The sequence below is a fragment of the Bacillus rossius genome, chromosome 12 (genome assembly GCF_032445375.1).
Source record: "Bacillus rossius redtenbacheri isolate Brsri chromosome 12, Brsri_v3, whole genome shotgun sequence".
Lineage (NCBI taxonomy): Eukaryota > Metazoa > Arthropoda > Insecta > Phasmatodea > Bacillidae > Bacillus > Bacillus rossius.
Genome location: NC_086339.1, coordinates 18,877,034 through 18,895,884, shown reverse-complemented (window position 1 = coordinate 18,895,884; position 18,851 = coordinate 18,877,034). Strand labels below are relative to the sequence as shown.

General features: G+C 35.2%; 1 protein-coding gene across 2 annotated transcripts in view; it reads right to left on the bottom strand.

Annotated features, from left to right (window-relative positions):
• Window positions 1-4,440: 4,440 nt before the first annotated feature.
• LOC134537648 (rho GTPase-activating protein 44-like) overlaps window positions 4,441-18,851 on the bottom strand; it is a 54,557-nt gene continuing 40,146 nt past the window's right edge. The window contains exons 13-15 of one of the 2 annotated variants that reach the window (XM_063378317.1): window positions 13,504-13,687; window positions 12,053-12,199; window positions 4,441-11,759 (exon numbers count right to left, since the gene is read on the bottom strand). In XM_063378317.1, coding sequence (XP_063234387.1) covers window positions 11,614-11,759; window positions 12,053-12,199; window positions 13,504-13,687 — 477 coding nt within the window. In that variant the 3' untranslated portion in view covers window positions 4,441-11,613. The remainder of the gene's footprint in view (window positions 11,760-12,052; window positions 12,200-13,503; window positions 13,688-18,851) is intronic. The other variant, XM_063378318.1, reaches the window with a different exon arrangement.

Sequence of the window (18,851 nt, the reverse complement as noted above, 5' to 3'; positions counted from 1 at the left end):
GAATGAAAACGCATTGCTTCCTCTGCTGTCAGATGACTCTGAAATGTTTTCCAAGTCAAGAAATGTTAAAATAGAATCATACCTCTCGACCCATGTTTCGCACATTTTCTTAAGCGTATGTTTTCCCTTTTGCAGATTATGCAGCTTATCTTGCACTTCTGTTTCTAGTTTGTGTATTCATCCAGCTATCTTACTCCAATAGCATTTCTTATGCTAGCCACAGAACATGCTCTATTAATTGTTAAATAAAGTATATGATTTTCATAGTGGCTGTAAATGGAAAGTGGCTGTACTTTTGCAATAGGCGCCTTGACACCTCTGGATTTTCCACTCATGCTAGAGCCTTCATCATAAGCTTGACCATTGCAGAAAGAGATATCCAGGTTTGTTCTGTCCAACACCTGCAAAACTGTGTGAGCAGTGTTTTCCTCAGAGACATCTCAATGTCAATGAACTTGACTAATTTTTTCCTGGATCTTATTCAAAGTAGTGTTCAAATATCTTATGCAGATGGCCAGTTGCTCATTAATTAGAAGTGGCTCACTCATCTGCCATTATGGTGAAATATTTTGTTTTCTTGATCTTTGCAAACATTTATCATTAATGGCATCCCCACAACACTGGATTATGCCATATTGGGTGGTATTACTTATGTAGCTGGCATTTTTGTTGCAAAGACCAATATGTGAGGCTAGAATATCATCTTCAGCATCTATTTTGAACTTCAGCAAAGCTCTGAAATTTCCTTCTCCATAGTTTTTTTCTGGTTCTATTTGTAAGTTTTCTTCATATCTATGTCCTCTTAGTGGTTTGTTTTGGTTAATGGGATAATTTTTTTTCTGTTTTCTTTTATTAGTTTTTGTTTCTGCTGCTCACATACTACTTACTATATCATCATATTTTCCATCCATAATCAAAAAGTTATTGCTTGCAATCATATTTTATTTGTGATACTGGCATGGTGCTTCAGTGTTTCTACTGCTCTCTATAAGTATTCATAGGTGTAACCACTAATTTACCTAGCTTTACATTATTTATTCCTCCCTCACAACACCCAAAAAGTATGCACATTTCACACAATTCTCCACTCATCTTCTTGCTGTAGGCCAGCCATTCGTACATTTCTAACCAGTTCCTTTGAAAGGATTGATTTCTTTTTGCCTTCTGCATTCATTGGGAATTTAAAGTTTGAAGAGAGCACCCACAAGTTTTTAACTGGTATTTTTCCTCGTCAGTGATGCAACATTACTATAATCACTAATAAGATGTCCAAAGTCAAAGCAAGAATGTTGCACTTTTCAGTTATGGTACCACAGATTAAGTGGAGCTGGAAATATTATAACTGTTGGTGTGGTTTATTAACCAAAAATAAATAAAATATTTAATTTTAATGGAACAAAAAGTATCATAATATTGTTACGATTTACAGGGTTCGTAAAGGGATAGCCCAATTAAAGATTTTTATCACACACAGTTTTATTTATTGCCACTGTTTACATTACTAGCAAATAATCTAAAAATGCTAATTAATCAATTATACTTAAAAATGTTGATCCCCCAGTCACTCGTTTTTACACACCGCACACCTCGCTGGGCCGCACCTCTGGCGCAACTCTCGCCGCAGCACCCCTGTCCTCTGTCGCACTTCCCCTTCACCGAGATCCCACTCGATGCCTCGCTCCGCTGCGCCCGCGACACTATCGCCCGGAACTGAACTCTTCACTCTGGAACCTTCATCCAGGGACTTCTCCGCTCTATCGCCCGGAAACTCCGCCGCGGGAAAGCTCCCAACTTCACTCTGAACTCCCTGAGGCCGTCGTCCCCCGGCTTTTATTTCAGCCCACACACCTTCCAGAACTCCCGAGCGCGGCTGGGGCCAGTCACGTCATTCCGCGCCGACCCGACGGCAGAAATCTCTCGAAACACGTGTTGGCGGATCGCGTAACTACGCAGCTGTCAGGTTTCAGATGTCAAACTCACAGCGCCGCGCAGGGAGCTGAGGGCTGGAGGGAGGGGAAACGGCGACCCAGGTGCGCATGGCACATCTCATGTTACAGCAGCATGTGATATCAGCCCAGCTAGCTCTGCACCTGCACGTGACGCAACCTTGCTCACGTCCGTAACATTATGAAGATAGACAGTTTCTTATAAAATGTGATACGAACATGTTCTTATTTAATTTTCAGTTTCTTAAAGCAGATTCGATTTTGTTTAACTTATTTCCCGATTCATTGTAAAACTGTTAAATACGTTAATGGTCATGTTTGTTTGACTTCACGTCACACTGTGGTGTACAGCACAGAAAGGCTGCTGGTGACGGGACTTCCTGATTATGGTGGGCTCCGAGCCACTTGGGCACCGACTCGGTGCTCGATAATCTCGAGCCATGCCGTTGTGGGATCCAACTGACTTCCCTCGCCTTAATGACTATGTAATTTTTTTTAACTCACTTTTATTTTCTTTGAAAAAATGTATCCAAACCCTGTTTATTTATATTTATGGTAACAAATGTAACCAACTTGCACACACGTTCACTGTCCTGCCTGTTCACATGGACTACATCAGGGAGGAAAGCTGGAGACACTAAGTTATTGGGAAGTACTAACCGTAATGGGTGATAGGGTTGGAGAGTGAGCCGGCTACCTGCCTTCTAAACTTCTTTACAGCGTGTTAGCGTGTTTAGTGCCCTGCCCTGAAAGTGATATTGCACTAGATCAGCTTGCGCTGTGCCTAACTAACACAAACCGAAGGCCAGCCAGAAATAAACATTTTTGGTTGAAACTCTTTAGGAAGCAAATATTTGTATGTCCACGGTATGAAGTTGAGTACTGATAAATTGCAGGGTGTAAAGTGTGTCCATTTAAGGTAGCCACTATAATGGAGATTATGCTCTTTTGCAACATTTCCTCTCTGCTTACAGGTACAATGTTTTAAAATTGTGTTATTTTAGGCAGTTAGTGTATTTTATGGTCTTCTAGGAGGGGATGTGCCCTCTAAATCCACCACTGCTTGCATCACCCAAAATAATACATTGCATTCAATGATATTTTGCAGATTTTTTTCCTCACTTTGGAGGGAGGAGGGGGATACAATCATTCCCTACCACTAATCCAACTACATCTACCACTGTCACTTAAACCTTTTAATGTGAGGTAAGAAAAACATAGTTCTCCAGTTTGTAATAAAATTATTCTGATCACATTAAAACAGGGTTTAACTGTGCATTTTTGGGAACTACCTTGGTTCAAGCATCTGGGTGAAAGACTGTGTGAACCATGCACCTTGTTAGCAGAACTTCCTCACATGCTTATCTACCGTGGTCGCCAGCATGCAAAGGTGAGATCATATTTTTCAGTCATGAATATTATCAAATAAATTTGCACCTTGGTCTTGTGAACGTAAAAAGATTAGTTACAAGGGTAAAAAGATATATATACTTAAGTAAGTCAATTCATTTTACAGATTGCTTTCTTCTAATCCTCTTTTAGTGAAACAGTGGCCTAAGAACTGCTGCATAAACTCATAATCAAAAATGTTTGGGGTCACATTATATTCAGATGCGCATTACATTTGGGTAAACAGGGTAGTTTAAGAGACCCACCTAGTCGGGGTGTATTTGTGTTAGTGAGGCGGGATGATAAGTGCAATGCTCGCCGGTGTTTCTAGCACGGTATCGCCTCTGAACTGATGCGCAATCTTCTCGTCGTGCATAGGGTCACTATGAGATTTGAGTGGTAACCATAACATGTATGGTGAGGAAATGCAGATAAAGGTGTAATGCAGGTCCCTTGAGTGCTTTCAAAAAACTGTTTTATATCTAAAAAAATATTCTGAAAACATGCGTTTTTGGCCATTTTAACTTTACTAAAAAAAAAGTTTAAAAATGAAATACAGAAACAGAACTACTAATCCACTCTCAGAGTATAGGTATTTAAATGCTTTTCGTTAACAGACATCTTTTGGATACAAGGAGCAGTTTTTAAATTACGTATATAGTTTTTTCTGAAGCTCTGCACACACTATGTGTGCCCAGGTAGGCAGAGGCCTTACTGACATCAGCCATATTGAAATTAATTTTTTTTTAAGAATCATCTCAATGTTGATTGTTTTATGCAGAATTGGTAAACTCAACAAATTAACAGAGTTGTCTTTAGCTTCCTGCAGTAATCCATAAGCAGTAAGCTGGTCTGATATTATTACTGACATTGCCTAAAGTCAAAATAAACTCAAACTTGCAACAAACATAATTTTAATATTTAGTTGCCACTGTTTTTGTTTACATATTTACAAAGATCATTTTGAAAAAATTTGAGTACAAATGTAATAAAACTATTCCTTTTTATTAGTTTTTTCGGCCACTTAAACATAATATTTTCTAGCAAACATCTTAATTCTGATGTATGCACAACTTTGAAAATAAAATAATCTTATGCATGTAACTTTGTATGTCAAAAACTTTTAATGTTTTTAAAATACTACAGTCTAATATTTATAGTCATAGTGCAGACAAATTTAGCAATAATCTTTGTTAAACAAGAAGTCATCTTAGGATCAATAGACTTAAAATGGCTCTAATAATTAAACACCATACACATGTTTTACATTACTAAAAAAAAAGTATATGACAATTCAGATAACAATATTTACCAAAACATATTATTCTGAAACCACAACATCTACTAGTATTTAAAAAATAGATACTTAGCATTATTGTCTATACTCTTATTAATATACACCTAGTAGTTTACAAGTCACACTTATTTAATAAATAAATGCATCTATGTGAGAGCAAGAGTTTCCACAAATAAATTGACAGTCAACATAACCTAGGGTCCGTACCAAACATTCGGCTTTAATCACATGGTCCGTCGCCCATCCGTCTGTCAATCATGTGACCTCTAGGCAATCACAGGGCAGCTATTTTTTCTACCTGTCCATCTGTTGAGAAGCTTGTTATGCTCTAACTTTCCGCAGGTGGGCGAGCGCTCCCGATACGGCTGTACGAAAACACTGTCGGCTGATTTTCTTTCTCCTTTTCAAGGAAGGCTGTCTTATATCTTATATCTATATATTTATACAACAACAGGGGAGGGGGGGGGGGGGCAAGGGTATTTTGCCTCCCCTTTGAAACCTTGAAGTGGGGGCAAAGAGGGGCAAAGAAAGTGCTGTGTAATCAATTTTTAGATAATAAAACTGCTTTAATAGCACCATTTACCACCTTGAAATACAAATTTTCCTAGGGGTGATTGATGATTCTTTATAAAAAGGTATATTGCCCCCCCTTTTGAAATTTAGTTGTTGCACCCCTGCTTGTGGGTGTAAGATTTTCCAAAGAAATGTTAATATACATATTAAAGTAGAGAGCAGCAACATTTGTGTGGTTCAGTGGTAGCTCTGAAATTTTATAATACAGATAGATGGGCGAACTGTGGATGGTCTTGATCTCAATGAATTTCCATGCGAAAAGACTGATAGACATATGGGCGATGGGAGCGATTTGATGGACCAAAGTGATTCCAGCCTCAGAAATTGTTGAAAAACTTGTTTTGTTTTCTTTTGTTTGGAGGTTAAGTTTCTAGGTGAAATAATGAAAACTTAAAAAAAATTCTCAACATTAAAAACAAAAGCTTTGCCAAAATTCATTATTGTTATTATAAGTAACAAAAGAAAATAATAAAATTAGTTAGTTTGATTTTAAGGTCCAACCACTGGTGGAAACACAAGATGAAAACTCTTTGCCCTAAAACCTAAACACTTTACATAGCATTTGTTAAGTAAGTAATGATATTCCATTTGTTCAAACACTATTCTTTATAAAAGTAACCAAATGCATTTTACAAATTCAGTAAATTCCCAGTATTAATTACATTCCTCCCAATATAACCTATAAAATTATTTGGTTGTATGATTGTCATTAATGTTTGCATGGTTAAATCATTCAAACTCAACACGAAACACTCCCATGATGCTTATATTATTTGTATTCATCACAAAAAAAATATCCCTAGACTGTGTTTCTACAAAAATTTAATGCATAAGCATAACTGTAAAGCACAGTTATGCAGAACAAAACATGTGTTTCATGGCAGGTGTCAATAAAATTAATTGTAATGTTTGGTAAGTATTTTTGAAAGTAGGTTTCAGCACAGTAGAATGTTTATAAACCCTGATAATTAGTTTAATAATTTGTGCAACTTACCAGTTAACTCATCACAAAAGATGAACCACAATATTTAAACAATTTTATACAATTTTACTATTATTACGGCGCATTTAACAATTGTACAGATATTTAGTTCATTTCTGGAACTAAAGTTAATGAGAATTTGAAGAAAGTTAACATAAAACACAATAATATTTTGGAAATTAAATTCCATTTCCAAACAAAGTTACGTACAAAAATAAGAAATTATAATTTCACTAACTCAAAAAAAAAAAAAAAAAAAAAAAGGTTGAGTCAGTAGAATGCAAACAAGTACTGATCCAAAATTATGATATATTTTATTCTGCACATTCACCTTATTCATCTGAATATAGGCTGATTTTAAATGTAGCCTAACTCACTTTCATATTTATTAGTTTATCTCCTTTTTCTAAAACTAGGCTTTTCTTTTTGTAATCCCAGAGGCCCAGGATCAATTAATTGTTTCTAATACTTAAAAAAACACAGTATTTACTGAAATGATTAGAATTGTTTATTATAACTTACTAAAACAGTTTTCACTCTTGGTTTAGAAGAGAGAATTTGGGGGAAAAAAATAAAGAACCTTCAGAACTTACGAAGTGAACTCAACACCTCTTAAGTTGTCACATTGTTTTATTTGTGGTATTTGGCTTCATAATTTTTTTTTATAGGGAATAAGAACTTATTGCCTACGGATATATATATTTATTTATATGTATTATTTCTTTAAGGATTCAATTATTGTAAAACAATTAATTAATTTTTAAGTTTGCTAAACTGGAAAAAAAAAAAGCTCATATTTTGAGCAATATAATAAGTGTAGATGAAGAAATATACTCTTGGCACATAATACTTTTACACTGTTTCCTTGGTGTGAACCCCATGTTTATGAAAAATGACCAAAATATTACAATAATGAAAAAAATATATATATTAGATATGAAATCATTACATAAAATAACCACTGAAACTTTTTTTTTGCGGGTTTTCGGCAGTGACGAAGGCAAAAAGCCAGACGTAAGAATGGTTCTACTTACCACCCGGGTGCAGTGCCAGGCGAGTAGCAGCAGCTTACACAACACACATCGAGTAGGACAGTCCGTTTGCTTGAACAGCAGCATTTATTGTTGCCAGGCTATCAAATTACATTTGCAGACTGATAAACTGTGTAAGACTAAACCCTGTCATTTATTTACCTTCTGTATACAATCTGTATTTGTATTTTTTTTTTTTACTGCTTGGGCACAATAAGAACTGAACTCCAAGGCAAGCATAAAGGAGTTCTCAAGTTGAAATAATATCTAAATTATTGTTACAGTAAAATGTGTACGTATTTAAAACAACCAAGAGATTAATTTATGAAATTAATGAAATGCTGAAATTTACACCTGGAAGAGGAAATAGTCTGGCAAAGACATTAAGTCAAAAATACACAATTATATATCATAAATTTTTTCAGAAATGACTTACCAAGAACCGAAAACGTTTCTTAAATTAAATTTTGTCTGCTCTCACTTAAATGAAAATAAAAAAATAACAAAGTATTATATTGATCACAGTTTGCCCACAACAAATCCTTGCAAACCCGAAAGGTTTTCTTAAAACTTCCCTTCTTTCACACGCAATTCCTGGACTAGAAAAGATTACACCACATAAAAAAACCACAAAACAATAACGAAGTCGTATTCTGTTAGACAAAAGCTATCATTGTCATTATTCTAAATCTTAAAAATCTCCAATATTTTCTATATAGCTTTTCTACCTTTATGACTTACTAAAACACAACTAGTAACAAAGCATTATTTCCTACAAACCCCCTGCTCAATTACATCAAACTTTACATCACTATTTTAAAAACAAACCCAATTTGCTAACAAATCATTAGTCAATACAATAAAACTAAAGCAAATAACACAACATTTCAACAACCTTTTTTTTTTATACTAAGAACGAAGCAACATTCAACAGTAGGAAACATGTGATTGCACAATAAACCTTTTCTGCATAAACTAAATATTTACTATACTTCACAAAAAAATTGTTTAACCATAACAGTGAAAGAGATAGATTTGTGCTATCTAAATTACGATACATACTTACTCTCTTCTCAGTCGTGGTTATAACTACTAGTACCTCCCCAGTTAACGGTTTATGAAACGTGCCTACAGTTTTCACTTTACCTACAAAACAAAACTGAACAGTCTAAGGCTATGAATTTTAGCCAGTACACAGAACCACTATAGTGATTTTCTTGGTTGCTAAAGGCTGCAATTGGGATAAAACTTTTTTTTTTAAATATAAATTAATTTCTGTGCTTTCTACTACAGGTTACATTTAGGAAATAATTCAGAGTTTAGATTCATCAAAAATAAGTGGAAAGAGAAATAAAAAAAAAAAAAACTTTTATTCAAAGTGCAAATAATATGAAGAAAAAAAAATATACTAATCAATTTGTACAAACACAATCTCATCACAAATATACAAAAGTAAATTTTTTCCCTGATTTTATATCCATATGGGTGATTCCACTACAGCTGTTGACAAACATTCTTCAAACATCAGAACACTTAATGTTTCCAGAATGCAGGTATATCTATCTTATGTTTGAAACATAGCAGAAAGAATGTATTAAGCAATAAGAAACTTGTGTGTTTTCTTTCATACTGAAAGATGGGGATGGATGGTTTTTATTAGACACCAAATGCAAGTCTGAGGGGTACGAGAACAGCATGTATTTGACAAACTAACACTACATGTCCTAATCATTGCCTGAAAAAATTAATGTTACACAGCAAAACAGCAGTGTTTTAAATGAAAAAATTTGACCAAGATAATAATAAGAAATTTAACTTTAAAACATCTTAAATGTAATGTTTAATTTCTTTAAAAAAATTAAAAAAAATAATAAAAATAACTAACTCGTTTTGTTGGAAGGGAAAGTTTAAAAGTCATTGAAATAACTAAGTATGTAGAGCACACAAAATTTTCTTCTAATAATAAAAACTTTATAAAAATATATTCTTATCATTATAAATCACACTATTATACAGCATGCTAATGTGACTTAAAGGCCCAACTAACAAATGGAAAACAAATACAAAAATTTGTACGTTAAACCAGTCAATCTTGCACATTACTTAATGATACTAAGTCCTGACATATTTTCCTTTCATATATACACTAACAACCTTTACTAGTGATATGAAGTTATTACTTACTTCAAAAATCATCCACTAATTCTTAATATGTTAACAAACTTTTAAAAAAGTATTCTGCTATGAAAGTTCCTCAATATCTTCAACATAACATTTAGCTCATACCTGAAAGATTCAATACTTAATTTATATGGTATATTTTTTTATTTCATGCATCAAACAGAATAATATGGAAACAAGTAACTTTGGAAATTCTGCACGACCTGTATTAAGAGCTGAACTTAAAAGTCCCTGTAAATATCGATTGGCTGGCTTGTATATTATCAATATGGGCATTGTGCACATTTTACACAAATACTAAAAAAATCACTTTATTCATGTGAAATTCAAACAATGCTGTTTTTTTCCCAACTACTATGGCAAAACACACATTTATTTATAAAAATTTATTAATTAAAATTTTGTTTACATTTAAATTAATCTGCTGCCGGAGTCGAAGACTGGGTGTATCAGTATATATGTTCAACTTGAATAACAAACAAAAGTCTGCACAACAAATGTCTCCATTTTGCGTAACCCTGGTGGTTGCTTGTAGCGGAAATGTTTTGGAAAAATAGATTACATCACATAAAACTTGTGTTCCTGAATTTCAAGTTGTAAAAAGAATTCAAAAAAATAACAGTTTTTGAGCATCTTAACTTGTTACAGTACAATGGATAAAATATACCCATCTTGCATTTAGGTGTGTACTTTGTTTTAAACTCCTGTGGGGGGGGGGGGGGGGGGGGGAAATAATGGTCTCACTTAAAAGCAGACTTATTTAAGGTTTCTTTTTTTTTAGTACTGAAATTAAGCTTCAAGAGATTGATGTAATGTGTTAAGTAAGATCTCATAATGTATGCTAAGGAAAAAAATCTTTAAAGAAATTTATAAAGCCAGCTGTAAATTTTAGGGAAGAAGCTTAAAATCTGTCTAAAATACAGCCACAAATGAAATCATGAAAATCACCTTGTAGATACCAAAGAACAACGTATTCAGGCACTCACTACCGACGGTCACGTTCTCCACAAGTCTTTTCATCTGCAAGCTTTTGCCTAACTGGGTGATCCATTCTGTCAGCAAAGTTTACATTACATAGTACTCACAGTTGAGTGAGAAAACACGTTTTGTAAGAAGTATAAATCATATGTCACCAACTATTGATTACAATACATTATGCTGTAGTAATCTAAAGGGTTGCAAAATCCTGAAATACAAACAAAACTCTAAAGGCACTATGTTATTGAAAAAAATTGTATAAATTTATTTTTAGTAATTGCAAAGCCCATTCACTGATCTAAAAAAGTTATTAGTTTTGTTTTAAATCTACCATACAGTGCGTTATACTGTCATGACTAATAATTAATTCTTTATACAGTATTCCTATGCACTCTTCTTACAAATTATTGTAGTAATAGTCTGCAAGAGTTCTCACAACTGTCTAATTAATCTCTGTTTGATTTTTACTACTGGCATGCAATTTTAATGGTCAAGCAACTGTGATAGTACTCAGATAATTATAAGTGTAAATGGCATGGTGTAAACAGATAGCCACATAAGATAAATGGGGGAGGGGGAAAACCTACACTTTAAAATAAGATCATCACTTTATCAATAACGATTAGTTTTTAGGACAATCCTGCAGGGTAACTAGAAGTCCCACAAGTTGTGTCAACACAACTTAATCTTTGTTCTTTTTCTGAGATGCCTAGTCAACAACATTTTCTTTGGAAAAGTTTCAATAAAATTTTGTGCTGATTTAGCTACAATATATATATATATATATTAAATGTACACATGTTACACACTCTAACACACAGTTCAAAATAAAGAAAATATGCATAGCAGTTGTTATTGCTATCACATTAAAAAAATTTTCTCGTCATGGTTACATGCTGTGATATAAAAACTAAGATCCTATCGATTTCAGAACCGACTGATGCTGCCCAGCAGGTGCTGATATTACACGCGACTGTGTTTACACATCTTATGATTCTGGTGAAGGGTTAGATAATATTGACAACATTAACTCAACTAGCAGAGAACACAGCAATGCTTGGGGGGAAGGCGACAAGCAAACCAGTTCACCTCGGAAAATTGAAAAAAAGTAAAAAATAAAAAAAATAAACGGCAGTAAGCTTGCGGTGCTAGCCACGAAGACCCGGCGTCGCCTCAGCAGCTGCGAGGCAGACGGACGGCGAACGGCGAACGGACAGCGGTCTCGTGTCAGTGCCGTCAGAGGTCCGTGCTCTCCCAGACGGACTCGTGGTTGCGGCCTTTGCTGGGGGGAGGCGGCGGCGGGGGGTGGGGGCGCGGCGGCTTGTTGGTCGTCTTTGGTGAACTCGGGCTGTGGCTGCTCCCGGTGGCTGTCTTCATCACAGCTGCCGACAGCAATCGTGAAATATCATCAAATATGACCTATGTAAGTCGTTTGAGGGAAAAAAAAATTGATTCTTAATAATTTTTCAGGATCAGTCTTACACGCCTACGTTGATTTTATTTTCACATTCTCGCTAGTACTACCATTTGAGAGCCATTTCTGTAAATTCACGAGCCTCTACTGCTAAAACACACGGGGCTTAATATTTCATGTTGATGTTCACTGCTTCTCCCCCAGCTTTGACCTGATTAAGTGCAGCTTGCAAGTCACACAATCTAGCACGCCCAGACTCACCGGTGCTTTCTTTGGTGTCAATGTCACAGATGTTGCCTTCCGATCGCGTGCGCGAGTGACTAGGTAGCTGCTTTTTGTCTTTTTCTGCCGGAAAGACATTGTCCGGGCGAGGCGGCCTGTTAGGTTTCTCCACAGTGATGGCTTTATCTGCAACAAACTTCTTACGTAAGCTCAACAATCGGCATGTTCAAAAGAACTTACATTGACTGTAACAAAATTAACTAATGATAGAACAAAAATAGTGGTTTACTAACATATTGTTCCTGTTTCAAATGTAACCCGTAAAAAAATTTACAAGCATATAATCGTATCAAATATAAATTAATTTTAAAACAAATTGCTCACAAAAAAAAGCTAACATTTTTACAAATACAAAGCAAAATTCTTAAAAGCTCTAATACATATGAAATGAAATACATTATCCTAGAGTTTGACACAGAAAAAGCAAAAGAACACAAAGCATGACATAGAATTTTTGCATATATGCAACATGAAAGCTTGAATATGTTGTAATGTGTCCAAGCTATAATATTAACTATACTTTTATAATTTAAATACTAAATGCACAGCAGGCCATTTCATTATACCACATTAGTCATTTTAGATCACTAGCATGGTCTCTGCAAAAAAAATGCAGAAAATTATCACATTTTAATTGATTTTATTTTAAAATATTACAAATTACTACAGACAGAACAACAAAACCCTAGATAGAGCTTTGTTGAATGAAGATGTAAAACTCTAAAAACTTAACTGTGAAATACCAATTGAATGGGAGTCTCATCTTCATTTGGCTAGTAATGAATAATTTTAAAAAGAGTTATATTTAATTTTATTGATGAATTATTATAAATCACCATATTCCAATGAACAACATAGGTCATCTGTTTGCAAGGAAAGCACATGCTTATTATCGGTACAGGCTGTAGAAATTTCTATCACTGAAACTAAACACTAACAAATTATAATATGTTTATTGCTTATACAACACGAGTGAAATGTCCTATAAATATATTTTTAAATATTAAAATCCTTATTTTTCTAATAAATGAAATCTTGCAAAACAAATGCACGAGTAGGAACACAACATACCACATAACACCAGTACACATTTAGTTTTTCCACTGCTGAGTTGAGAACATAATCCGTTCTGAGTTTTATGCTCGCGAAGTTTCTGCGGGTCACTGTCCCGGACACAGTATCAGCAGACCTAAAAAAACAAGAGGCCTCGACCGAGATGTCCAGGAACACGTCTTGGATCATCACCCGGGCATTTGTAAAGCACTGGTATGTAAATTCATGTGAAAGTATTGGCTGTGGGTAACACCAAACAAAATCTCAACCCGAGCAAGTCTCCGCTGCGGTGCGGGATCCGCAAACACTTGCTTGGCACGCATGCACGCATGCATTAGAGCTCGGAGCGGAAGGCACACAGGGACGGAGCGACTCACCTGGCAGGGTCATGGAGAGGGGCCGAGCCCCCACAGAGGGGCTCCGGACCAACACAGGTTCGTCCCCGCCGACATCGTCGCTAACCAGCGGCATCTTCTCCCTCTCCCCGCCCACCTGAATAATGGACACCTGCTGTTTGTGTACGGAATACATGTGCGCACGTTCTAACATAGGGCGTTCCGACTGCAAACAAAACGGACCACAGGGCGACCCTTACACACACGCCCACACACAGAGAGCGAAGCAGTGCCCAAGAGCTTGCGCTTGTATTTCCGGTGTGTGCGTCCCGCTAGCAGGCGTGGCTGCTTCTTCGCTGACATTGCGGCCGAGCTGCGGTGCCATAAACGTTCAGAGAAAGCACCCCATGTGCATGTGCGAAAGCTACGAACAGCAATAAAAAACTAAAGACAAAACTAATGTGAAGCGGTGCCACCATAATCCAGAAACATACATGAACCAAGCTCTAAATTCATTCACAGAAGCTACATTTGCGAGCAACATTGCAAATTTGTTCTGTAGGTATAAGCACATTCACATTGATTTCCTTTTGAAGATGGGTTGGTAAATTTTATTTGTACTTTTTTTCAAGTATTATGGTAATATTTAAGTTCTTACTGCGAAGTTGATGAAATAAAAATAAAAAAGTTTGAATTTTAATATATTCAAACAAAATCATGTCTGGAAAGTCGAAATAAATAATTAGAAGCTTTGTATTGATGTACGAACCATATTTAATTTCACACATGGTGTTCGAAGCTTTACTGACAGTTATTTGTCGATACTACGTCTTTTTTTTGTATAATTATTACAACAATTGTAAAATTGATGTACATGTATAGTATATATTTATATATGATATTAATATGCATGAAAGCTTTAGAAGGCTTAAACCTTAAATTTTTTACTAATGAAGTAATGTCACTACACATACAGTACATTAACCATTTCTCACGAGATTGGAATCATCACTAAGCTCACAATGACAGCAAAGGAGCACTAAAAGCTGGCGCACAACCAAAATTACAAGTGCAGCAGATTAAAAGCATGTACAGTGACATATATTTACACAATAACTTTTACAATATAGCCCCACACATACTGTACATAAAAATGACAAGCAGATGTACACAAATGAAGGTGTCAAACTTTCAGCATTGACTTGGAATACACTTAGGAAAATTTCAAAACCAACTGCATGAAAGTTAAAGGTTTCGTTAAAGTAATTCTAAAATGTATTTGAGAATTTTTTTTTGTTAATTATGAGACTGACTTGTTGATTTAGTTTCTGTAAGTAGCTAAATACAGTACAACCTCAGTTTAACGAAACTCCTTATGACAACAATCACACCTAGTCAAGAAAGTTCTTGGTCTCATGGGCCATGAATATTATTTCATTTTTTCTTATTACTATTATTAAGAATTATTTGTGTAAATTAATTATGATAGCTCCCTTGAATATTATGTTTTGTTTAAAATTCTATCACCAGAAATTTACTTATAGTGGTAATAAATAATGCAAGAGTGTTATGTTACATTATCATTTAATTACTACATAATTATTTTTTGTTAATTGATTTTTGTATTGGTCTTTTTCTTAAATTTTTAGTTGGTAGAAACAAAGATTTTATCATCAGATATTAGATTGTCACCATGTCAATTAGGCTCAAAAATCTAACTTTATAAGTATAATAATGGAGGAAAATCTTATAAATATCTATCAAGCAAATAAAGTAATCATGATGCACTAATTACTAGTCATTTTTCTATAATTTCTAAGATAAAAAAAACTGTAAATAAAACATGCTCTTTAGATCCAAAGACAAAAAAAAAATTGGTTGAAAAATTAATAGGATTGATTTTTATCCTAAATAGAAGATAAGGCAAAAAAAAATATATCTAAACCTGATGATATACAATTCAAACATAACCTTCTACATAACAATGCCAGAATGCTGTCTTATAAAAGAACTAAGTAAGTAAAATCACTATGGAAAGTTATTTATTACCTCAGCTAATAACACTGAGAATATTAATGTTTGGAAACTAATCAGTATTGCTAATGTCGTCAACTGGTATTCCCCTGAGAACCAGAGATTTAAATTTTAGTTACTTGATGTTTAATAATATCCATGAATTTTTGACAGCTTTACACAAATTTTACAACCCCTAAAATCTGCCACCCTGAGCAGTTGCCTGGTTTACTCCCCCACCCCCAACCATCCCCGTAATTACAGCCCTGTATTTAAATGTATATTGTCAAATATTTAAAATACCATATTTTTCACGTACCATACAACTACCTATGGCATGGTGGTATATACCATTTAATTATGGTATAAATACAACTTGTACTGAATGTCACTCCCTTCCAGAACTACAAGCCACTAAAGTAAAATTACTCATGTGTGATTTACTGCTTTTCGACATGATACAACATTCCAACTAAAAATGTAAGCAGTCCGTTACAGAATCAGTGACACAACAGCAAGAGAGATAAGCACCAACTACAATTCACGTATTGTGTGTGTATTACGTTACACGAGTTAATGTTATGCATCATGCATGCAGTATGCAGTGAAATAAGCCATATATGTAAAATGCTTCAGGAGATGCAGAAACGAAGCAGCACAACTACATGCAACATACAGGACACACATTAAAACATTAAACACACTATTGGAAAAAATTAAATGGCATGACAAATTTTATAGTTAACTCGTGCAAAAAAGCTGGATTTATAAAAAATATCTTTTTTAATGCCAACATAAATTGCTTGAAATTAAATATACTAAAAAAATATTAATAAAGAAACTAAAAATAACAATTTGTGAGCACACAGAATTGAACCCTTGGGAATGGGAATGGACAAAATGTGTTTAAACATTTCTGGAATGGTTCTGCACTGAATGGGAACTGAAGCCACGCACTTGGTGGAAGTTAAAGAGAAGAAAGAAAAACAAAACAGTAGCAAAATTAGCTATTGAAAATTGCAAAAAGGACATATATATTTTTTGTTAAAAAAAAACCATGCTTTGAGTAAATCATAAAAATAACAGGTTTATGTATTTTACATGTGGATATTTGTACGTGGATTGAAAAACTAAGGCCCATTCTACAATGACACGGAAATGGAGACTGATCTCACGGAACAGAGTTTCTACAATAGCACACAGTGGGAGACGGACCCACATGGCTGTGGTGGTAGCCATGTTTGTTTAGGTTCTAAATACATTAAAAACATTTTCAAGTACAATAATTCCAGTGTTCTATTATTACTTTGTCATTTATTTTTATTATATATGTAAATTCTGCCCCTGCTATGATCTCGAAGTATAATATTTATTTTTAATTAATATAATATTTAGTAACCTTGAAATGCTATCTCATTGGTTAGCCATTTGTTACGTTTCCGTGCATTATGGAAGCAGCAGACGCGATAGTCTCTGTGTGCCGTTGTAGAATGGGCCTAAGGCACACAGTTCACACAACATACAGACATACAGTCATATAGACAAACCAGGGCCGGATGTGAAGTGTGGGGAGGAGAGAGGAGAGGGGAGGAAGCTGGGTCGTGTGGCTTTGGCATTAGAGTTCGGAGGGCACCAGATCTGGAGGGGCGTGCACACAAACTTTAAATAATTACGTGGGAGGGAAAATTTTTCAAATAGATCCAGGCTTAGGTAAAACCACATTCAATCTTCTCTTACTGTCTTATTTTAACTATGCCAAAATGATGGCTTTTACACCAACCAACATGCTGATGTGATGCCTGCAAACAATAAAAAGTAAAAAAAAACAAACAAACTCAGTTTTAACAAAATTGATACTTTTGCTCTTTAATTGCATGGTTATCCTTTGAACAGACTACTTGCATGCCAAAAAAATGTTCTGAAAGTTGTAGTTTATACTTTGAACATTTGACAACTTAACCTAATTATTTTGGCTTTTAATTTACACAAAAGTCTCATGATTGTACAGCATTAGAAAAAATAAAATATGTTCACTTTGAGCAATATCTTAAGGAAAAATAATTATAACTTGAAATACACAGATATGAGGACAGAAGAGCACGTCAATCTCCATCAACTGCTATGGGATTTACGTTTCCGCAGCGCACTTAAAAAATGGTACCTGCAAGATTTTCCTGAGAAAGAAAGTGATTTGTTACAACCTTGTGCCTTCGAAAGTTCTAACAAAAATCCAATAATGACTGGCTTTTAGAATGACAAGCAGCACAGCTGTTTTGACTTCTGAAGTGTGTCAACCAAGGGGAAAAGGATGCATATCATTAACGAGACCCACAGCAAAGCGGCACAGTGGTACACCGTTGAACTTAAATTCTGAAAGACTCCAGTTCAAACCCAGGTCCACGATTCTTGAATTGGGTATTCTACGGTTTTCCTGATGTCACAGATTTGTGGGATGGTGCTTTACCAAAGGCTGATCTTTTACTCAGCTCTGCCTAGTCGTGTTATGTGTGAGGTGATGTTTGAACGCCACCACATATGCTCCTCAATTGGTAGTAAACAACTCATCTCCAGAGTCACTAAGCTCTGTTGTTTGATTGTCCATAGAATAATGACACATGTAATTGAAAAGTACAGGAAAAAAAACTGAATACTGCACTTATCTAACACATTTTGCAACAAAAAAGTATTTCAACACACAATACTTACGCTATTCCCAGTCGCATTGTGAGGACTCCCGTGACATATTTACCATACACCAATCCTTCACTTAGCATGTCTTCAGATTGCGCAAATTCATTTAGCACAATGTTAATTTTACTGCAAGAGTCTTGAATAGCACGTCTGTAAATTTTAGCATGAAACTGCCATGGGCAAAATAAAAATTTGTGCATGACACCACGAAGTCTGCTTCAACTCGGTAAACCACAGCTGTGCCGTGACATACAGTTAGCTATATGAGGGGGGAAGAGATGCGCACGAAGGTCTGACTACGCCATCGGTTGTTATACAAACATCAGCTATGGCAAGTTCAGCTGTGGCTATTGAATGTAAAGGACCAAATGTTTTTACGTCCACGCAAATGCTACCGGGCCATATTGTTGTCATCCCACCACAGACCAGGCCGTGATGAACTTCAGTCTAGCCAGTGCCAGGGAACTAGCACAAATGTAAGCAACATCTGCCTATTCATCTGCCGGTAACTGTACGTTGGAATCATATTGGAATCATGGCTTTCAAGTGAAAACGTAATGCATCATGTTCAAGTATTTGACACAAAACTAGAAGTATTACGGCATGCAGAATGTCATGAAGGGCACACTTATGTTGGGTGCACTTTAGTTTAAGCAAGTCAACTGTGCGCACAATCGTACAAAATG